This window comes from Trachemys scripta, chromosome 3, assembly GCF_013100865.1.
Source record: "Trachemys scripta elegans isolate TJP31775 chromosome 3, CAS_Tse_1.0, whole genome shotgun sequence".
Taxonomy (NCBI): Eukaryota; Metazoa; Chordata; order Testudines; family Emydidae; genus Trachemys; species Trachemys scripta.
In genome coordinates, this window is record NC_048300.1 from 103963271 (window position 1) to 103987613 (window position 24343).

The 24343-nt window shown below is 39.6% G+C and overlaps 1 protein-coding gene across 10 annotated transcripts in view; it reads left to right on the forward strand.

Moving 5' to 3' along the window:
- AHI1 (Abelson helper integration site 1) overlaps positions 1-24343 on the forward strand; it is a 184167-nt gene that overhangs the window by 86039 nt on the left and 73785 nt on the right. For 8 of the 10 annotated variants that reach the window (XM_034765595.1, XM_034765600.1, XM_034765598.1 and 5 more), the window contains one exon: positions 3679-3796. In XM_034765595.1, the coding sequence (XP_034621486.1) occupies positions 3679-3796 (118 nt within the window). Of the gene's footprint in view, positions 1-3678; positions 3797-4718; positions 4885-24343 lie in introns of all 10 variants that reach the window. The other 2 variants (XR_004645108.1, XR_004645109.1) reach the window with 2 other exon arrangements.

The window sequence follows — 24343 nt, forward strand, 5'->3', positions numbered from 1 at the left end:
TTGAGTTATTTGTTCAATTCCTGGTTCTACCATAAATTTCCTGTGTGACTTTAGGAAAGTCATGTGATCTTTCTGTATCTCAGAGCCTGATCTGTATACCAGGGAAGATACTTCATTTCACCCACCTTGTGTCTGTTTTGCCTACTTAGACTGGAAGCTCTTTGAGGCAAGGACTGTCTTACTATGTGTTTGTACCATGCCTAATACAATGGAGCCAAATCCCTGATCTCAGTTGAGGACACTATGTATGACTGTAATACAAATAATAAAAAAATATATATCAGATGTAAACTTGACTCAGAATTCACATAAAAATTGTGGCAGTATATTTTTATTTATACTGAAGTGTTATTGCATATGGATCCATTCTAGTATTGAACAAAAGAAATGGTAAAAAAAAATTTTTTTTACCTGATTGCATTGTCAACTTTCTAAACCCACAAAATCATGATTTAAAAACTACTTTAAAAGTCTTCTTTAAAAATAGAGTGTCCTAAAGGCACAAAACCTCAAAAAGCAAACCTAAACGGATAAGAAATAAAACAGACCTGGCCAACTTAATTTGACTTGCAAGTACATATGGAAATTTTAATTATATCAGTTGCAAAGTTCAAAAAACTGAGTTGTCAGGGAAAAAGAGAAATTGTTTTTGTTAGCTTGTCAAATCTTGCAGTATTTTTTTTCTTTTTGTCACATGCAGTTCACTTTTTTACCATGAAAACTAGTACCATTGAAAATGTATATTTGCATAATTTGCATAGAGCTGCCCTAACACAAAAAAGAGAATACAAAGTAGCATTGTTTAAACTTGGCAAAAATTATTGTGGGTTTCTTTTTACCTCTGCAAAAACTTTGAGTTTTATAACTTTTAGCTTTACTCAACTCAGGAGTGGTAGTAAACTGTGTCTTTGATAAAGCTGTGGTTTTTGCATGAAGCAAGCAAAGTATGTTGTGAAAAATGAGTAGATTGGTGTTGGCTATCTTAGCCAACCTTACTTGTGGTTGTAAAGGTATTTAGCAATCCCTTCCCACAGCATGCATTTCAGAAATAGTGATTGCTTCACTCTATTGGTTCCATAGGTATTATTACATGTTTGTCTATTGGAAAAAGTAGAGAAAATACATAAGTATTAATGTGCTTTTTCAAATATGCTTTCTTAACACATTCATGTTTCAAATTTGAAACACTAATAAAAAAAGTCATTATTGTGTATCCACATTTAACTTCTCTAGCCCTTTGTAGTGCTGTTCTTCACTATTTAATAAGTTTTTAAAAAGGGATTTAAAATAATATCAGAAACCTAATGGCGTGGAAGAAAATGCAGGCCCTGTTTATGCAGGTACTTCATGTGATACTTCTTATGTCTGCATAGAGCTCTGTTGACTTCTAGGGGGTCTTCCCACATGAGTCCATTGCAGTAAGATTTATTTTCAAATGAAAGCTTTTAAATTAAAAAAGAATATCAGTCTTTTACAAAAAAGTAAGTGCCTTGCTTTAGGGTTTTTTGGAGGGAGGACAATGGGGGCATGAATTGTTTTGTGTTTTTGTTTGTATTTTAAATAGGGGCCATTTTTCTTAAGAGAAAAACTGAAAGGGAGAATTTATTTCTCTAGTGTAAATCCAGTCTTGTGGACTGGATTTCAAAACAATAGAGTGTGGCATGTACAAAGGTTGGAAAGATGAATTTAAAAAGAGAAGTGAATTAAATACTGTACTGAAATAACTTTACATGTGACGTATTTCACTTCATCTTTAAAACTCCATGTAGGGTCACCACAACTGAGACAGGTTATTGAAACATCTCTGATATCTGAAATTTTAAAATCAATTTCTCCTAATTTTTGCTGTGATGTACAAAAAAAGGGATTATAGAAAGTCCCAATTTTGAATGGTTTTATTTGTTGTTTGTGTGATTTATTACACACATTAGGTTATGACTTTACAAAATATTTGTGAAGTTTAGAAAAAAGATCCATAATATTGGAAATGGCTCATTTGGAGAGAAGTCAGGCTGTAAGGAAGGGAGAACTTGTTTTCACTCTGTTTAGATTTCAGAAGTATTACTTAAAATGTACATACAATTGAATTCTCATACTGCAGTAAAATGCAGATGCTTTAGAGTTCTTGGATAATGTTCATTGGTTGGTCTGATTTTGTGCATTGCGTGTCGCAGTTAACCCAAAACTGAGCAAAACAGATTAGCCTGTTTTGGAAAATATTTATTATTACAGTAGTATATAGTTGCCAAGTCAGGGCCCCATTTTCACTGGTACTGTACAGACAAATAATAAAAGATAGTCCCTCCCTCATGGACACTTAGTGCACAGCAGATGAGTGTAAGATACATTTACACCCTAGATTGCAGCAAACTAATTGTTTATATAGACCAGTCCAAAGTTAAATCCATGCATACATATTTTTTCAGGATCGAGGCCTAGGGAATTGTTGAACATATGTTGTAATTTATACAACCAGTGCTTATTCACTTTACTACTTCTGAAAGCAAGCGAAAACTTGCCCTTTCTTGTAACTGGCTTCATTTCTTTAAATAGAATTTAGAGACTAATAAAATAGAAGTAGGCTTAAATATGTTATAATTTTTCTCCACAACTAAAGTTTAAGTGCCTGATCGAAAACCCACAGAAGTCATAAGAAAGATTTCCATTGACCTGGGCTTCCATTGTGATGGGCTTTGGATTAAACCCTAAGTGAACATGCTTGATAACATACTTCTTGGCTTTTAGTTTGATTTTTGTTTTTATATATGTTACTGGGGAAAAAAACAATTTCAGCTAATTACACTGATTTTATTTAAAGGAAACGCAGTGAATTTTGTTGCAGATATTTTATGACTATATTTTCCCATCAGTTTGACACTATGATCAAAGACAGTCAGTGACAATAGGTGTAATTTATAAGAAAATGTTTTGCTTGATCATGTAAATGCCTCAAATTGTCTTAATATATTTTACATGTGTTATCTAGGATAACACATTAGGAATAGTTTGAGAAGGGTTTGTATTTGTGGTAACTGCATATATGCAAAGAACCTCTATAGCAAATCAGATTTCAGCTATGTTATCTGTGTCATTATGGAAATAAGCATGTGTGCTACAGGTGGCTTTTGTGTAGTCTTCATAAAGGAAGTAACTGGTGTTTTGGTCTAAATATGTTGCACAATTTGCAAAGAATAATTTTCTCTATGACTATGTTTTAACCCTTTCCTCATAAGTACTCTATTTAGACACAATGTAATTTAAAATACTAAAATTAAGTGTTCTTTTTCATATCTGAATTTGGTCTAGCATACAAATAGTTTGATAGGCCAATATGAATAAGAGTTATTACACATATAAACAACTGTACATTATATTTCTTTCTGTATTGTGGAGGATTTTTTTATTCTATCCGTTTTTCACTACTCAGTTTTTTTGTTAAGCACTTAAGCTTTCATTTACATTTCAAACCACCAATAGTTTTTCAACTTTCTGTTCCCAAATATTTTTCCTCCAAAAAAGCAAACAATTTAAATTGCTCTTTTGCCCTCAATGTGACACTCATTCTATCTAGAATTTAATAATTATTTATGGTAAGTAAATACTTCTCATCTAGTTCTTGCATCAGTAAGTAATCCAGGAAATTACAACTTATTTTCTGATTTGCCTTTCCTATTACAGACCAGCTCAAATCTCATGCTTCCGGCTCCATCACTGCTCTCGCCACACTCCAAGTTAAGGCTGCCAAGTACTGTGGGCACTTCACTGATTCCTCAGTATCCTTTCACGTCTCAAAATGGTGAGCCTCATTCCTAATTTGATTACTGTCTCTAATGTATGCATACTGTTTTAGTTGATGAGTATTTTTTCCTTTGTTATATTAATCAAGTTTAGTATGCAATACTTCATGTAGTAGTCAAGATGTCATATGTACCATTGCTTATACAATGCAATATTTAAACCATTACCTCAAACTGCTTTTCGTCAGTTAGACACTTATTATTGTTATGCTAAATTTTTAGTATAAAGAGTTAGTTTTTATCATCTTTTGTGTCAAAGTACTTTAAACACAACAAACACTATTAAATGAGCAATGACATTTTAAAATGCATAATTGTTGAAAAAGGAGAAGGGAGAATAACAGTTTTGTCTACAAATTGGGAATGGACTATTTACAGGGGTGTTAATACAAAGCCTATCATTAGATTTAAAAACAGCATTTTAAAAAAAAGTTTAAATGAATCTACAGACTTCAAAAAAAGACTTGAAGCAACAGAATTGTATGCTTCCTGAAATTCTTACATCTTGGTTTCAAATTGCAATTGTGATCACAATAATAATTTATTGCAAAACAGCATATTTGATGTTTGTTTGGAGTGCCTGTTAGAATGATATATAAAACTGTTAGGTGTGGTTGTTGTTGTTAATCCTATTTTAAAGACTAACCAAGAATGTGGCCCAATTGTACTAGGTAATGTACAAACACAAAGTATGTTTGTTTAAGCGATTTTATTTTGTAACTTTGGGAGATAGAAGAAAAAAGGGTACCGTATAATGAGATCGAAACAGCAAATTGAGCTTTTAAAAAAAATGTTTAATGTAGTTTGGTAGAGTAAGATAAATGGGTTCTGTTATATAAAATTAGCTAAAAAATTAATAATAATTATGGCTTGAATCAGAATATTTCCAGTCAGAATATTGATTGATATGCTTTTTCCTAGTGTGAGCTAAAGGACTGACCACACAGGTGTAGGAACTGGGAGATGAAGTTCTAATTTGCTTCTGCCACTGATTTGCTGTGTGACTTTGGCTTTGTCAGTTAAGCTTTCTGGGCTTCAGTTTCCTTATCAGTAAAACAGTGATAACTACCTCCCTCACAGGTATATGGTAAGGCTAATTAATATTTGTTCAGTGCTTTGCAAGTATGAAGATCTCATAAAAGCAGTAAATATTGTTCATTCCATGAGATGAAATATTATTTAAATTTAGTAGAATGGCCCTTTCAAGAAAATAAGCATACACTTTAAATCTAGGCTGTAATTAACTCGGTAAATAATAGCACCCAAACTATACTGTCCTGTTTCTTCCTTTAGACAGAAACACAAGATAAATGTGTTGACAATGGCTTCTTACATAGAACGATAAACCATGAATGTGTGCTACCACTGTGCATGCATGTTTGTCAATAATCCTATTGTTGCCAAAACCGACTATGCTTCAGCACCTTCCTTAAATGCAGAACATTCTTTGTGAGGCAAGTAAAGCTGAGAAAATACAACACTACAGAAGATATGCTTCTAAAGTAACTTTCAAATATACAGTTGGAACAACTGAAAAATAAAGATTCCTGGAAAAACCACCTTAGAAAGATTATGGGCTGCATAGACAAAATGGAGTTTCCTGTGAGAATCCATATTTTCAGTTTCAAAGCTGCATTACTATGTTTGTAGCACTATGTTAGAATTGTTTTCATAAAAGTATAAGGAAAAAGTTTCACTCATGTAGTTTATTTTTCACCACCGGCTAGCAAGTATGAAGAAAGATACTGGTGTCTTTCAGTGTAGCTCTTACTGTTAGTTTAGTTTTAGTTTTGAATATTATGGAATTTGGACTAAAATGGAGATATGAGCATGCAGCAGGCTCATAGAACCTGTGCTTCCCTGATTCCCTTGTATTCCTGACAGTGTACTTTCTTTTTAAAAGTCAGGATCTACTCTGGCTACTCAAATTATTTGGGGCAGCAAATCATCCTCTTATAACAGGGATCCTTAGCGTTCATTGACTATGAAAAGATGGCTCAAGGGCCTAGTCCACGTTTCCCCTCCAGTATTCCTCTTTCCGCCAGAACTCCTTGACAAACAGACCTTCATGAGATTTGAATTTAGTACTGAGAATACACAGGGGGACTCTCCCTTTTGGGGCCGTGGGGATGTAATCCTCAAAGAAGAATTCCTGATGGTCACTATAGCCTCAATGCAACAAAGCGCTTAAGTACATAGACAAAGAGTTCTTTTTAAGCATTTGGTTAGTGTAGCTGCATGTTCTACTACATATATTACTAATGTTATTCAGATGTTTTGTGATGAAGACCAAATTGCAGCATTGGCACATGCAGCCATCTCTACTTTGAAGACCATCCAGTTGCTCCCGATAGTAGAAAACAGCTGGGTGTTCCACCTTATGGTTAGTGACAATGGAGGTAATACTAAGGATTTGTCTTGAGTTTGCAAGATCTGGCGGAAGTAGCCATGAATATTCTTTTTTATTGCTGCAAAAAGGAAACTAGTCCTGCTACAGTTTTTTTATCCAAGTGTCCCCTAGCAATTTTAGTAGATGTACTCAAGAAGTTACCATACATGTAGCAATTTCAGCTTTTTTTCCACATGCATTTGGTCATTTTAAGCCTTTTCTGACACAAACCCTAATACTCTTCTGGGCGGAAAGTCAGTTTTTGTAGTGTTTACATTATTGCTGTGGAAATAATTGGCATGCTGGAGCTTCTAGTGCTACCATACTTGATGTCATGTTTGTTTAGAGTCAGGAGCTGAGGCAAAGGAGGACACGCTGAAGCTTTTTACAAGCCACGATAAGAATAAAAATATGCATTAGTCTCCCTCCCCTCTTCTCCTCCAAAAGTCACACTAACAGAGAATATCAGTAACCCCTACCACATTCTCTGTGTCATGGATATAGTGACATGAGTATGTGATATTGTAATAGGGTCCTTGTGGGCTGGATGGCCTAGTGGTTAACACTCACCCTGTTGTGACGGCAGTGGTACAGGAGCCCAGGCCTGCCTATTCCAGCGGGCTCCGACCCAGGGCCCTAGGAGGGTCAGCAGTGTTTGGCCTCCAAGGGGCCCTCTGAGTTACCCTTCCTGGGTTACTTCCTACTGTTGCTTTTCTCCCTCAGCCTCTGGTCCCAGATAAGGAAAAGGAAATAGAAGTCAAACCATCAGTCCCACTCAGCCTCAGCATATAGTCCTGTTCCCACAGGGAGGCTTCTTCGGCCCCTTTTGCCAGGAGCCTTCAGGGTAGGTCTGTCTTTCTCTCCAGCCTCTCCCTTCTGAGTTGAGTTGCTCTCTTTTCAACCATGTCTCCAGTTGGAGCATGCTCTGCAGGGCTGGAGGGATGGGGCTACCTGGGCCCAGTACTGTCCTTGAACCCTTTCCAGCCCTGTGGGGGGTTTGTATAGCCCTCACACAGATCATCTCATATTTTATCAAAATTTTGAGAAGCTGCATAAATTCTTCTTTTGTACAAAAACTTAACAAGTCTATTCTTGAATTGGCCACAATAAATATGTTCTTGCAAGAACAATGATACACAGAAAGGATATATATCTCTACCATTGAAGCAAGTCTTTGTTCATAAGACACTGAAAATATTATTCAATGCAGTTTATCCTTCTGAAATATCCCTTTTCCTTTACTAAATCTACTGCTGTAAGAGCTAACTTGGATTATTAGAAATGTCACGTAAGCTTATCTTTGTGTTCATATCTTCCTGAACATTTCTTAAATTAAGAGGAAAGATCCCTTTCTTGTACTTGCCATTTTTTTTTCCTTCACAGCCTTTTTCCTTCTCTTCATTATTTTACATTAATTGGGGATTTCCTTTTGTGCTGTAGCTCTTCTTTACACGTATTGGTCAAAAATTTGTGAAATGTCTATTGCTAAATTTGTGAAATTGCTCCATATTCCCCAGACAATGCATAACTATTGAAAAAGAAGCAATTAGTGTCATATTTTAGGTTAAACATTCTTAAACAATGCATTGCTAAAAATTCCAAACCAACAATAATAATAATTTTTGTCCTTGTAACCATTTTAGAGACTTTCCTTGATTATGGTCTTTTGTCCCTAACCTGTGTCATGGATATGATAGTCATAGGGCTGGATAGAAAGGTCTCATTCAAAACTAATCCATCTGTTGATTAGCCAGCAAATACAGTATTTGAGAGTTTCTCTCCTCTATCCTCACATATAATGTAATGTACTTGACTCCTAAGTAATGTTTAATATTTATGGATCTGAAGAAACATTAATGTAATAAATGTCACAGCATCTATATGCTGTATGTAAATGTTCTTATTCCTATAACGAATGGGGTCCCACAGGGATCAGTTTTGGGTCTGGTTCTGTTCAATATCTTCATCAATGATTTATATAATGGCATAGAGAGTACACTTATAAAGTTTGCTGACAATACCTAGCTGTGAGGGGTTGCAAATACTTTGGAGGAAAGGGTTATAATTCAAAATGATCTGGACAAATGGAGAAATGGTCTGAAGTAAATAGGATGAAATTCAATAAGGACAAATGCAAAGCACTCCACTTAGGAAGGAACAATCAGTTGCACACATACAAAATGGGAAATGACTGCCTGGGAAGCAGTACTGCGGAAAGAGATCTAGGGGTCATAGTGGACCACAAGCTAAATATGAGTCAACAGTGTAACATTGTTGCAAAAAAAGCGAACATCATTCTGGGATGTATTAGCCAGGAGTGTTGTAAGCAAGACACGAGAAGTAATTCTTCTGCTCTGCTCTGCTCTGCTCTGCTCTGCGCTGATTAGGCCTCAACTGTAGTATTGTGTCCAGTTCTGGGTGCCACCTTTCAGGAAAGATGTGGACAAACTGGAGAAAGTCCAGAGAAGAGCAAAAAAAATTATTAAAGGTCTAGAAAACATGACCTCTGAGGGAAGAGTGAAAAAACTGGGTTTGTTTAGTCTGGAGAAGAGAAAACGGGGGGACATAACAGTTTTCAGGTACATAAAAGGGTGTTACAAGGAGGGGGGAGAAAAAAATGTTCTTCTTAACCTCTGAGGATAGGACAAGAAGCAATGAGCTTAAATTGCAGCAAGGGCGGTTTAGGTTGGACATTAGGAAAAACTCCCTAACTGTCAGAGTGGTTAAGCACTGGAATAAATTGCCTAGGGAGGTGGTGTAATCTCCATCATTGGGGATTTTTAAGAGGAGGTTGGACAAACACCTGTCAGGGATGGTCTAGATAATACTTAGTTCCTGCTATGAGTGTTGTGGACTGGATTAGATGACCTCTCGATGTCCCATCTAGTCCTATTATTCTATTTTACAGATGGGGAAACAGAGTCACTGAAAGATTAAGCAATTTCCCTACATTCAACAGGAAGCTTGTCAGAGCTAGGAATAGAACAGGTATTCTCAAACTTCATTGCACCACAACCCCCTTCTGACAACAAAAATTACTACATGACCCCAGGAGCGGAGTCCAAAGCCTGAGTCTGCCCGAGCTCCGCTGCCCCGTGTGGGTAGGCCAAAGCCCGGGGGCCTGTATCCTGAGCTCCACCGTCCAGGGCTGAAGCCCTTGGGCTTCAGTCACCGGTGGTGGGGCTTGGGCTTTGGCCCCGGGCCCCAGGAAGTCTAAACCAGCCCTGGTGACCCCATTAAAACGGCATCGTGACCCACTTTGGGGTCCTGGACCCACAGTTTGAGAACCGCTGGAAAAGAACATAGGTTTCCTGACTCCCACTCCTGTACTTTAGCTGTGACTTCCATCCTTCCCCATAGTTTGTCAGTCAGATTATGTTCTCTGATATGTGATTTATCTGGCCATATCCTGCTAATCTCATGGGGGACTAAGGTCCGTTGCACAGGAATTCTGACTTTTTCATGGATGGCTATTCCAGTGGCCTGTGAATTATCTTTTTTTTTTTTTTTTTTTTTAAATACCCATGCACTTTAACACTTTTGCCAAAAACTCTTTATAAGAGCCCCTAGAAGATATGCACACTACTAAAGCAACTGCTTTTTCATGGCTAAATTCTGTTCTTTCACCAGGTGCAAGTAGCCTGGATTGAAGGGGATTACCCCAACTCCAAATCCACAGAGTAGCAATGGAGTAAAGCTTCTTATTGTTCTTTTGCCTTTGCTGTGTGCAGAGTAAATGGAATTTCCTTGTTGAGTAATAGGGGAGAGATTCCATGAACGATGCTAGATGTACATGAAAGCTTTAAAGAACTTCTTTAATGCCTGCCTTTTGCAGTCAAGTGCAGACTCCTTTTACTTGCCTTCCTCACTCTGCACAACTCTGCTCCTCCACATATCTCAGTGTTGATATTATCTCATCCCACCTTCCCGCACTTTGTACTATCCAAGCCCTTCCCTCTTAATCACACCCTTCATTTCCTTATCATGTTCTCATCTTTGTACTTACTGTCTTCCATGCTGCCCCATTATCTTGGTCATTACTTTTAAAAAACTAACTTAGAAGAAACAACGCCCCCAGCTTTTAAACTTTCACTCCCTAAAGAACAATTAACTCCCTAATAGTTTTTATTTACCTGTCTCATTTTAAATTGTAAGCATCTCTGGACAGAGACTTCACTTTCCTATTGACCTTTAAAGTACCTTTTATGTCTATAGCACAATTTTAAAAATAAAAAATGGGCCCAATCTTGATATCCTCAGGTATTCCCCATTGAATTCTATACCTTCCATTCAGTTCAGGAGTTTGCTGAGCAAAGACTATATAAGAACTTCAAAATTGGGCCTATTACAATTAGTAATTAGCCTAATAATTAACACTGGCTTTGTGAGAGATCGCTGTTTGACTGAAAATACTGCCCATATAGTTTCACTAAAATACCGTCTTCATTGAAAACAATGGATTAAACCTGCTCTTAAAAATAAATTAGATCTGTGTTAGGAACATGATGGTTCTTGTATTTAAAAAAAACACGTTGGCAAAGATGAGAACAATTAGACTGTTTCTCTCAGTTAACACAGCTGATAGTCAAGGGGGTTTTCCAGCTAAAGAAAGCGAAAGCAGCTTCAAAGGACTTTTTCTTTCTCTCTGAAGATATTAGCAAAGCTGATTATTGCAGTTAAACCCTCCATTATATTTGATAAATATATTAAAAATATATTTTTATTATGGTCTCAGATAAACTGTAAAGTCAAAATCTTACAGCTATAAATAAAGGATACCAAAAAAGAACATTCAGATTCTACATTGATTTAAATACCCACCAAATCTCAAATTTTCTCTTTCTTATAGGGGGAAGGCGAAAGATTTGTTACAAAATCCCACAGCTATCAAATATGCTTACCATTCATAACTAATATGTATGTTAGAATCCTTGATGATTATTGCAGTGTTGCCAGCTCTCATGCTTTTATCTTCTCTTAGAGATTTATACTGCTATCCATCTCTGTAGTATGTGAGATCTTCCACATAAAACCAGTAGCAATGGTGAAATCCCTACTTGATTTCATGGCGTCTCTCTGTCTCTTCTTCCTTTTCAGGGTTTAAACATAAATAAATAAATAAATACAGTCCTGATATCAGACAGGCTAGTTAGAAAACAATCACATTATGTTAGTAAGCATATATTTCCACTTTAGTCTCTACGCTTTTGTTAATATTATTCCAGTTGCTTATTTGGCCCTGATTTACAACCTATTTTAGATAATATCCTTCTCCAACTCTTTACATAGACTGGATTTTAATTTTAACTGTAAAACTGCACCAAGTCACTTTAAACTTTTCATTCAAAAAGGATTTGGATAAGAAATTTGATGCGTGTCTTCCAAAAAATCATGTTTTTTTTCTTACATTTTTATAAAAAGAATTGAGTAGAGCCATAAAGCACTTATTAAAAGGCTAATATCCTCACCTGAAGATTAGGCTCTTTGTTGAAGTGTTACTTTATTTCACATTTTAACTTTTTTCTCACTTTTCCTGCTAGGAAAAGACGTAAGAGAAAGGAGACACACCCACCCCATTCCCTAAACATATGAAACTTTTTTTGTTTCAGTACAAAAGTTTGTTTTGAATTTTTCATCAAAAAGAAAAAAAACTGAAAATGTTGAACAAAAAGAAAACTTAATTTTCTTAAAACCTCTCCCTGCCCACATACTGCCTCCCACCGTTAATGTATGTCTAGTCCCTTTTTTCCCATACCATTTACATTTTGGGGGCAACATCCTGCAGAATTTTTGTACACAAAACTCTCATTGATTTCAGGGGGAATTAAACACATGGATTTAATCCTCAGTTGCAGCCAAGATCTGTTTGCTACCCTGATACTGAAGCTACTGAGGGCCGGTTCAGCACCTAGTGTAATTTAGAGCAGCCTCTGGGATTCTCTGAATTATATCCAGCTTTAATGGCTCCCAAGAATTTGTTTGGACAAATGCCCTGGCCATGCCCCTCTTCCCCTGCCATGCCTCTGATCCCAGGGGCTCTGAGTGGGAATGGCCAAGAGTGAGAATCTCCAGGAAGCCAAATAAGCCTGCTCTGTGGCCCCTGGAGCAGCACAAAATAGCTACATTGGGGTCCAGGATCTGACCTAGGGCATGAATACAGGCCCTAGCTCTGAAGTATTATAACTATAAGTTTCAGAGTAGCAGCCGTGTTGGTCTGTATCCGCAAAAAGAACAGGAGTACTTGTGGCACCTTAGAGACTAACAAATTAACACTATAAGTGTTTCAATATATAAAAAGAATTGTAAAAATGAATTATATAATATTTAATTTGAAAACCCAAGATCTTCATAAGTAGACTTACCTAACCACAAAAATGTTTTGACATCCAATAAGAATAAAGTTAATTATTTTTGTGTCTGTTACTGTACTAATGAGAACAATCTATTTATTCTGTTTTAAAAAGTTGCTTATCCAGTTTCCTCTGGCTGATTGATTAGATGTTATAAATATAAATGTCAGAATAGTTTGCATTTTCTAGTTCAGCTCAGTGTAGCTCGGTGTATTTGTTTATACTGAGATCAAGGGTATGCACGTTCCTCTGTTATGTGTTCTTTTTCATGTTACTTCTAGGCATATTAATTACAATCTTTGACTGAAAACTACACTAAATACAGAGCACAATAACAGCAGTCTTTGAAGACTCTAAAAACTTTATCAAGAGAACATCATTTATATTTATGTGAAATTGGTATATGTTAGGATAATTACTGCTGTACCTTCAGGGTAAAGGAAGTACTCTCAGCCAAAATTATACAAGGGTGCGGATTAAATGAAGCATTACTCTCTGTTTGGCAGCAATGGATATAGGTTGTGAAATCAGGGTATGACGTAGCATTGTAGAACTAATCTGCCAAAAATTATTTGGCCTGAAAATGCCCTTATTTTTTCAATTATGTGTTATACTAAAAGAACCAAATTTAATTCGGTCTTAACTGAGAGATCCTGTTAACTACTTTTAGTCCTTTGAAAATAGAGCCACTATACATTTTCTGAAGCTAGAGAGCCACGAGGCAGGAAATACTCACAAGATAATGCTTTGAGACAAATCCAGCTGCTCTTGGCAGTGGAAGCAGTGAAGTTTCACTGCCCAGGGGCTCTGCAATGGAGTACACACCCTCTGCACAGTATAAAGTTCAGGTTTGAACGGGGACTCCCTTCATGGGAATGAGCATAAGGTGGATGGAGAAAGAGGATGCACTTCTGCATGGCTCCCTCCAGTCTTACCACCACTACCATCACCTGAGGCAGAGTATATTAGGGCTGTAGTCAGTTTGGTATGGGGGATGATTCTTTCGTCTTTTTCCTAACATGGAGATGCCTACTATTTGGGCTGCGTGCTGGATGCCTGGATTTGGCCCTTAGTTTTTGAAATTGGGCAAACAACAAAATACACCTACAGCTAGTTTTTAAAGGGACCTCATCTGTCCCTGGTATACACACATGTCTGTGCACACATTTTTCAAACCCTAACACCTGTATATGTATTTTATGGATTCTTTTATCTGTGTGCCAAGATGATGGTCTTTTCATATGTAAAACCCATTTGCTCTTTTATGTGAGTGCTTGAAAAATGCATGCTCATGTATTTCCTTATAGAGCATTGCACATGAAGAGGCCACTGTTTTAAAAACCAAGCTGTTTAATTTTCATTGTTGTGATGCATTGTGGGCAGTGTAGCATGTGTGCTAAACCTTAGCAGTGAGAAACTGAAGGTTATCTATAGGCAATTGCTGATAATACTAAAATGTCATTCTAAGGATATTTGTGTGTGTGTGTGTGTGTGTGTGTGTATAAAAATATGAAAAACACTCTCATTTATAGGGAGTAAACATGTAATTTTGCTTTTTTCTTTAACTATCTCAGAATTTGAATTTTTTATTCACCACCTTTCACCATTATGTTGTTGTTGTCAGGACTATAACTGAAGGAATGAAGCAACATTTTTAGAAACCCCTGCCTTTTCCACATGGCATGCAAGTTTCACTTTGAAGATTCTCAGAACCCAACCACCAGGCCTTTTAGGGTCTGAAACAATGGAATACCTGCACAAGGACTCCAGCTATGTCCTCCAAATCCACCCTAGGCTGTAATGAGCTTATTGGTGGTTCTTGTTGATCAATAGGATCTGGTCTCAAACCCTGAGGTCAAAGGCTGATTCTGACTGCTTCCATTTCTTTAGATTCTCTGATACCTCCTCATGGGGCAGTCCCTAGATAAACCCATGCATTCCTAGCCTCTCATCTGTAGTTTTTGGACTGGCAGATATTGACAGAACTTCTGAGAGATCACACTGTATTATAAGGAAGATTTATTTATGCTGCCAAATAGTCTATTTTTGCTCGTTGAAAGGAGTGATAGGATTGTTTCTACATCAAGGATGGCACAGAAGTGCTTCCACTTCCTTCAAAGGATGGTAGTTGGTCAGTCATTCCAACAAAAGTTGATGCGTCTGTTCTCCTGTCTGTAATGACATATTTGTCATGTGGGCTTACCTCTCTACACTGTAAACACAAAAGATATAGGAGGAATAACCTACGCGGGGGGAGGGGGAAATAGAGTAATAGATCTCTCCTCACCAGCAGCTGCCCATACCTTAAATTAACATGTCCCTTTACAGTCTCTCCATTTTTGAACATTACTACTACTACTACTTCAAGTGATGGTACCTATTATATTCCACTGAGGGTTTTCGTATGCACACCATGTGTCCGGAGCCGGAGAATTGGAAAGTAGTATAGTCCATTGGTCCACGCACGCACCCATGGCTCACCTCATGGTTTCATCTGAGGTAAGAAAGGGCAGGGTGGACTGATCACGTCTCCAGTTCCTTCTCATTGCTGCATGGTCTTGATCAGTGTCGTCTTGTGTGTGACACACTTCTAAATATACATAGTTGTACATACTTAATTTTAGAGTATTTTACTGTTTATATGGTAGTTTATGGTAGGAGTTGTATTGGGACTTTGGGAGATTTGTTTCTGAGTAAACACTCCCCTCCTTCCCCCCAACCCACGTGTGGGTTCTGGACTATGCGGAAGACCCCAGGCTTTAAAATCTGCACCTCCTGCCCATGTTCCTTCTCGGTCAGCAGTGAACATCAACACTACCTCTACTGCTTGGGAGAAGCGTACATTGCATCTAGCTGCAGTATCTACCAGTCCTTCCCCAGCCATACCCATATCTCCTCATCTCAGGCACTTTCAAGTAGACCCTCTCCGCATCTGGAAGCACCTTATGGAAGTCATCATGAGACCTCATTCGGACCCAGGCAGGGTAACCCCCCAGTACATCAGCCTGAGAAAGCCAGGAGATTGCCACCAGCTACGGAGTCAGAGTCCAGCACTGGCAGTACCACCACTATTAATCCCACGCTGGGGCCTAGTTGGTAAGTAAGGAAGCATGCACATAAGCATGTCAGTAACTGTTCCTCCAAACCTAAGAAAGAGGATGCTCCTTTGACGAGTTCCAGTCATGGGGAGTGAGCACGCTCTAAAGCACACAAACACAAAAAGAGACCGCACAGACCAACCAATCCACCAGTATCAGATACCAAACTGCACACACCATCAACATCGGCGTCCCTCAGAGTTCGAAAGCCACCCACTCTGGGGAAGACCACCCTCCTTTACTGGTTTTGGGGACAGAAAGAGTATCCTTCACTCCAGGGAGGTCAGGAAAAGGGTCAGAGCCCCAGGAATTGTTTGCCCTGGGAAAGCCGAAGTCTTTACACCTTCTGTGACTGTCTACTTCCAAGAGAATATATCTCTTGCTCAGGACATACCACAGCTGAAGCACCCCTTGCCCCCTGCTCCTGTGCTGTACATACTTCCGTCGGCTTTGCTGTTACTGCCGATGGAACTGGTCTCCGAATTTTTGTCTTCGGAGAAGTTGAATGAGAGGCAGGGACCATCCATCCCCTCCCGTCCATATGAGTACCAATGGAGGCCTTCTATATCATGGCAATATATTCCACTCCAGCCGCCATGGAGTCACTGGTTCCCCATACCATACAGTCCGCTACAACATCCTCTGGATCCGTCATTCAGCCCTATTGGGAACCCTGGCCCCAATACCCACCCTCAGAACCTATCTGTTCTGTGAGGGAAACTTTGCCTATCTCTCTGTCTCAGGTGCCTTCAGATAGATGCTTGGAACCAATGATAAAAGAAGAGCTGCCCAGTCTGGTTCTGATGGTGCCACTGGAGCAGGAAGGATTCCTGTCATCCTCATCTGATATGGCAGTGGCTTCGGCATCTCCCCCACCTCCTGAGGACTACCGCCAATGCCAAGTTCTCCTGCGTAGAGTGGCAGCTGCACATTCCCCTGATCCAAGACATTCAGCATAAGCTGCTGGACATACTTCACTCATTGGTGCTGTGTGGAGTTGTTCTGCCTATCAACAATGCCGTCCTTGAGCCAGCTAGAACGGTTTGGGTTATGCTGGCCACATGCCAAGGGGGCAGAAAAATACTACTATGTACCAGCTAAATGAGCTGAGTTTCTTTTCCTACCCTCCCTCCCAATTCACTTGTCCGGCGACAGTGAAATGGGCTAGACAACAGCACCCATGCTCCACCGCATCCAATAAGGAGGGCAAGCAGTTAGACCTTTTGAGCCACAAGATCTTCCCCTCAGCTAGTCTTCAATTCAGGATTTTGAATTATCGGGCATTATTTGCCAAATACAATTTCCTGAATTACAGCAAACTGGAGGACTTTGTTGAAAAACTGCCACAAGAAGACTGGGCCCGCTTCCATGCAATAATAGAAAAGGGGAAATTTAGTAGCAAGGACATCACTTCAATCAGCAGTGGATGCGGCAGATACCTCATCGCGCTCTCTGGCCACAGGCGAAATCATGCAGAGGGAATCGTGGCTCCATTCTTCTGGTTTTCCCAGGGAGATACAAAATACCACTGAAGACCACCCTTTTGATGAATCCCATCTTTTCAAACAGAAAATGGACAATTCCCTTCAAACCCTCAGTTATTCAAGAGCTACACTTTGTTCTTTGGGTATTTACACACCTGCGCCGAAATGTAAATTCTACCACCCACACAGCATTACAGAATCTCCCAGTTTTCCCATCAGAGGCCTTATGAACCACCGTGGAAGCATCAAAAGACTCAAAGATCTCATCCTCGGCATCCACCCTCACAGCCTTCCTCCTCCCAGATGCAACCCTCACAGGAGAGAGATTTCTGAGGAACTCTAGAGAGCCTTCAACCACCTTACCTACTGCCATACAACCACCCCTCTCCCTTCTGGGGTCATCTAGCACTCTTCTTACCAAGTTGGAATCTAATAACGATGGACAAGTGCTTGCTAAATGTCATATGATAGAGTTCATCGTGGTACCTCATCCAGGGACCCCTCTCGCAACAGCATCCTGACCTAGAGGTGAATTCCTTACTACAAAGAGGAGCAGAAGAGGGGGTTCCTCTGGAATGCCCAGGGATGGGATTCTATTCAACTTACTTCCTGATACCCCAAAAAAGGAAGGCGGGTGGAAGCCAATTCTGGACCTCCGCCACCATAATCGCTTCAACTGCAAACCCAAGTTTAGTATGGTCACATTAGCAGCAATCATCCCATCATTAGAAGAAGGCATGTGGCTTATGGCTTTTGATACTCAGGATGTGTATTTTCACAGACATTAATGTGACTGACAGATGGTTCCTGAGGTTCACAGACAGCTTGCACCATTTTCAATACAGGGTCCTTTCATTTGGAATCACCACTGCTCCAAGGGTCTTCACCATCATGGTGGCCTACCTCAGGCATTATGGGGTCCTTGTATTCCCCTAGCTCGATGACTGACTGGCAAGGAAATTATTCATGAAACTGGAGAAGATGGGATTAATACATGAATCAAAAGGTGCGTAAGGAACTGGTTAATGGGAAGAATACAGCAGGTCGTACTGAAAGGTGAGCAGTCAGGCCGGAGGGAGGTTACTAGAAGAGTTCCTCAAGGATCTGTCTTAAGATCAAACTTCATTAACATTTTTATTAATGACCTTGGCACAAAAAGTGGAAATGTGTTGATAAAATTTGCAGATGACACAAAGTTGCAAGGTATTGCCAATGTCGGGGAGGAGTGGAATATCATACACAAAGATTTGGATGACCTTGAAAACTGGAGTAATAGAAATAGGATGAAATTTAATAGTGCAAGGTCATACAGTTAGGGACTAGCAACAAGAATTTTAGCTGTAAGATGGGGATTTACCAGTTGTAAGTGGCAAAGGAGGAGAAAGGCCTGAGTGTATAGGTTGAACACAGGCTGACTATGAGCTGCCAGTGTGATGCGGCTGTGAAAAAGGCTAAAGCAATCCTAGGATACATTAGTCAAGGTATTTCCAGTAGAGATAGGGAAGTGTTATTACCATTTTATAAGGCGCTGGTGAGACTGCATCTGGAATGCTGTGTGCATTTTTGGTTTCCAATGTTTAAGAAAGATTAATTCAAACTGGAACAGGTACAGAGAAGGGCTGCTAAGATGATCAGAGGAATGGAGAACTTGCCTTATGAGAGGAGACTCAAGGATCTTGGTTTGTTTAGCCTAACAAATGAAAGGCTGAGAGGGGATATGATTATCCCTCTGATGTATTTATAGAGAGAGAACACCGGGGAGGGAGAGGAGTTATTTAAATTAAAGGCTAATGTTGGCACAGGAACAAATGGATGTAAACTGGCCATTAACAAGTTTAGGCTTTCTGACGATGAACATTTCTAACCATCAGAGGAGTGAAGTTCTGGAACAGCTTTCCAAAGTGAGTACTGGGAGCAAAAAACCGAACTTGTCTCAAGACTTAGCTTAATAAATGTATGGAGGGGATGGCATGATGAGAGAGCCTACAATGGCATAAGACCCATCTGCATCTGCTATTAGCAAATATCTCCAACTGCCGGATATTGGACACCAGACGGGGAGGGTTTTGAGTTGGTAGGTCTCACCCACATACTCAGGGTCTAACTGGGTGGATACCATATTTGGGGTCGGTAAGGAATTTCACCTCTCTTTGCAGCATGGGGTAGGGGTTTCTTGCTGGTTTGATTTAAAGATTTCAGGTTGCTGAGTTGAAATCTTCAAATCAAGATTTGAGAATTTCAGTACTCAGCTAGAGGTTATGTGTCTATTGCAGGAGTGAGTGGGTGAGATTCTGTGGCCTGCGATGTGCAGAAGATCAGACTAGATTATCATACAGGTCCCTGCAGAGGATTGTGTCCCCCCTAACCCCTAGTTGTATGCACCCTTCCTCCATGTTGCTGGTGGAGGGAGAGAGACAGGGCAAGAACAGTTACTGACTGATCTGGAACAGCTGTGTGAAGTGGAGAAGACAGTCCCAGAAATGAAGGTTCTCCCTCTCCTTCCTCAGTCCCTGGAGCAATCTGCTGCTTTTGTTGCAGAGGAGGGTGGGGTATTCATAAAGGCTCAGATTTTGGTGGGCTTGGGGCTAATTGGATGGGCTATGGCCACCCAAGCCCACCTGTGACTACACCCCTGAGACAAACCATTTCAGTTCTCTGTGCTTCATTTTAGTCTAAAATGAGGATAACAATACTAATATACCTCACAGGGTGGCTTTGACAGTTAGTTTGGTAGTAAAGTGCTTTGAGATTTTCTTATAAAAAATGCGCTATAATTTCCAAATATAAAAGGAAATGAATTAGAAGGCGCCTTTTTTTTAATGCATGCTTCAATGATGGGAATGGATCTCCTTAAAATATCAGAGTTTGTTGTAAAACATCTTAAATTTTGAAAACGTGTTAATTCTTGCATATGCTTATATATAATGCAAGTTGCATTGCATTTCTGTACTCAAAATATCTGATAACATAACAGCTTCATATACTGGAAAATAACATGGCTAGAAGTCCATTAAGAATTGTGGCCTTATTTTCTGAATATATGGTAATAAGTCAGATCTACTGTGCACAGATATTTTCTTATTCAGTTACTCTTGGAGATATTACAATTAGTATATTATGGCTGACTTGTTCTCGATTCGTGGTTTTGCTTTTTTAGGGTTTGTAAAATACTGGTCTGGATTTTTTGTCAAGGTGTGATGTCATAGGATTTCCTGGTAGTGTTGTCTGGAAATGAATATTCTGTACTTGCTGAAAGTGCTAACTCAAGAAGGAAAATAGGCTGAAGTGCGAACAGTGGCTATTGTGGTCACAGTAAAGATCTGAAAGATAAAGCTGATTTATATTTTCCAGAATACTGCATGTGGGTTTGCTGGAAATATTTTCCTTGAACAAAGATGAGATGAAAATGCTGTATATGTTCTTCAAGTGCTTTTGGTTGAAAGGCTCATCATTTTTGTTTGTTTTTAGTCAACACTCAATTCACAAACTAAAGCTGGTGAGCAATACAGAAACTTACAAGTTTACTGCGTGCAGTGACTGGTCAGTTTCTCTACTGAGGAGACTGCATTGCAAATCTTTTAATGGGTGAATCTGTAAAGTAATCAAGGTGGTCTAAGTTCAGACAAGGTGTTGGATTTTAGTTACAGTTTCTCATCTGTAAAGCAAGATCACTAAACTGCTTATCATAAGTGTGAAAATGATACTGACTAGTTGAAATTTTACCCTGACTGCTGAAATGTTACCTACCCATTATAATTTTTCTTTTCAGTTGTGGGACCAGTAAAATAGATTATTTTGGACTTTCTTTTCTATCTAATTTTCTGTTCTTCCACATCTCTTCCTAATCTCGTCCCTGATCCAGCAAACAACTTAAGTATTTGCTTAACTTTAAGCATGTGAATAGTCCTATTGAAATCAGTAGGGCTGCTCACATGCTTAAAGAATGTGCTTAAGTACTTTGCTGGATCTGGGTCACAGTCACATTCTTCTTGTAATAGCCAAACAAAGCTTGTTTCAAGGTTCCAGTAAATGGTATTTACTCAGTTTCAGTAGGGGGTACTTTAAAACAGTGCAGCTGAAGCAGCAATATGACCACACCCAGAAATTATAACCTCTGTGTGAGGCATCTCCTCTCCACAAGCCTACAGTCAGTGTAATACAAAACTAGCTTCTTCTTTGACTTCACATATAAACTTTCCCCCCTTTTTTTATTAACCTTGGTAAACCTTTGAAAAGGATAATTGCTTTCTCAAGATATTTGCAATTTTGAAGGGAAATTTTCAGTTGTTTAAAAATAAGTTATGTGGCATAATCCAGTTTTTCTTTAAACCTTTTGTGAAAACCATTGCCTTTATGACAGTGATGTTATCCATTCAGCACCCTTACCCAGGCTTACTGACACGAGGTCTGCATTCATTTTCCCTTATCCACTTTGTGGAAAGAAACAACTGAAAACTACAGGGGTCATAGTGTCTATTGCCATAATGATGTAATGGTATGGACCATTAATTAACATGTTCTTGATTTTTTTTTTAAACTTAAGGACATTTAATCACCAATAACAAATTAAGTGCTACTCTTCAGCTATGTGTATGACAACTAAATCAAAGCTACCAGTACTTCCCTAATTTTAATTTTCTCCTTCCTTGATTTAATTTTGTTTTATGTCTTATACCTCGCAACCTGGTTAGCCCACTTTGGGGTTTAGTGTGTGACAAAGACCCACAATAAGGGTCGCACAAAAACTATTATCACAGGAAGATTAAAACAATGTGAGGCACTTTCCTCAATGACTTGTCTACACCTTGCAGTAATGCGCACTACAGGGATGTGAATTCTGAAGCATTACAATGCGTTGCACAGTAACTGACCCATTAAAAGTTTCATAGTGCACATTACGCACATTTTCCATAACCTAACTTAAGATTCTGTATTTTTATGCAAATAATTTACAACAGTAAAACTGGAAAGGCACCACATTTGTGTGGTACATGAATGAGTGACATCCCTTGAAATGAGGGACGTTTCAAAGATGTGACTGTCCTATGTAACATAACAGGCATTTGTGCAAACGTCAAATATATTTTTTTTCCACAAGAAGGAATTTTATGGGATATATTTTTGTAAGACCTTTTTATTTAATAACAGTATATAGCTAAAAGCAGAACATGGCCTGTCAGGGTGGGGGAAAAGATAATATTTTGGGTATAACTTTTCAAGAATTGCAAGTGTAAAAAAAAAGGAGAGAAAAATAGTGCATTTTGTTTGTGCACTAGTGGAATTCAGAGCTCCAAAAAGAGGTAAAGTCAAAAAGGGCTGGGTCCAAGTTGTGTATGTTGAACACACACATTCCTGAAGGGGAAGAAATATTACAGGAAAATATCACCTGAGTGCCTTTTTGTGGCACTCTCCTTCAGTTTCTCAGTTTCCCAGTGATCCAATCCCTCCAACTCTTTTGGAAATTACTGTTGGTAGGAAGGAGATCCCTTGGAATGGTTAAATATGCTGAACAGCCCTCAAATTTCTGCCTGCTGCCTATCAGGTCAGTCTGTGTTTGGCCATGGGTAATGCAGATCGATCTTATTCGAATGTATTCTGTACCTGCTCTTTACTTAAAAACAGTGTCTTGGACTCGAGCTACTACTTGTAGTGTTTTATATATTGTGGGAAATTACATTTGAAAGAAAAACTACATCACACTAGCTGACATTTTGATAAGATTATCAAGAAATAATGGTTGGGTGCGTAGATTTGATTTTAATCTCTAATTAAAATGTTGGGATTGTTTTATTTGTGATACTGCAGGCGTAGTTTAGTTATATTTTGGGCCCAGTTCTTCATATTGGTTGTGCCTGTGTGCAATGCCAGTAAATCCATGAGAAGAGGGAAAGCACAGGATTGAAGTTTTCTGGCTCAAATATTGCTCTCCACAAAGCCGTGGAGACCTGTCCATGGTTCTGTTATGAAGGATTACTGTGGTGTGGATCATAGTCTGCTTATATTTGCTTGTACACCTTTGATCCAGCAATGGACGTTTCCCTACTTATGGTAGGAATAATCAGTGGGGGACATGCAGTGGGAAATCTCTTCCTTATTATAGAGCTTCAGGCATATTAATGCTTCTACTACCAGCTCAACAAGCACTTTTCCATTGGATTCCCAAACACCAGCAACTGGGGCAACTTCTGGCCCCTTTGAGGGAAGGCACAGTAACAATTTTTTTTATGGTGTCACTGCAGGTTGATTGAGAGATCTGATCTGTGAGGGACTGGAAGTTGTCCCAGTCATTGGTGTTTGGGAATCCAATGGAAAATTACTTGTTGAGCTGGTAGTAGAAGCATTAATATGCCAATACTGATGTTATTTCCCACTGCATGTCCCTTTTTACCTAAGGGCTGTGTAGCGGGCCTGGCACCGCACCACACCGCCCCTTTGGGGCAGGGTGGAGATGGGGTGTCGGAACCTCGCCACTCCCAAGTTCACATGCTCGCCTCTCTCTGAGCGGCCCGATGCAGCCTAATAGCCTCCCTCCATGCAATCACCCCTTGGTCGGGGTAGTGTGCCCTAATGGCCAGAGTTCATATAAATCACTCCAAGCATCAGAGCAGTGCAGCCCAATGGCCAGAGTCCATACAATCCCCCTCGCAAGCGGGGTAGTGCCGCCTAGTGGCCAGAGTCCATGTAACCCCAAATGTCCAGGCAGTGTGGCCCAATGCCAGGCTCCATATAAACTGCTCCCCACGTTGGAGCAGTGTGGCCTAAGGGCCAGGGTCCATACAATCCCCCTCTCAAGCGGGGTAGTGTGGCCTAGCGGCCAGAGTCCAGGTAACTCACACCAAATGTCCGAGCAGTGTGGCCCAATGGCCAGGGTCCATATGATTCCCGTGCCAGGGGTAGGGGGACCCAGGCCCGTCCTCTCCACCAGGTCCTGACACAGGGCCCTGGTAGTGGCAAGTTCCCCTTGCCACCGACTCAGCAGGGATCCGCCCAAAATATGCCGAGCCTCTATGCAGCTTTAATGCCATTTTCCTCTAAAGTTCCCCTGGGTCACTTCCTACCATAACCTCCAGGTTCTCCATTTCAGGGGGTCCTCTGGTCTGTTCCCCTTCTGTGACGTACTCCATCTGGGTGTCGGGGTGCATCCTGGCTTGACTGGCCTCCAGATCCTGGAGTGCAGGCTGTCCCTCCTCGAGAGCTGGCGGTGTGCCTCCTTCCCCTCTGGCAG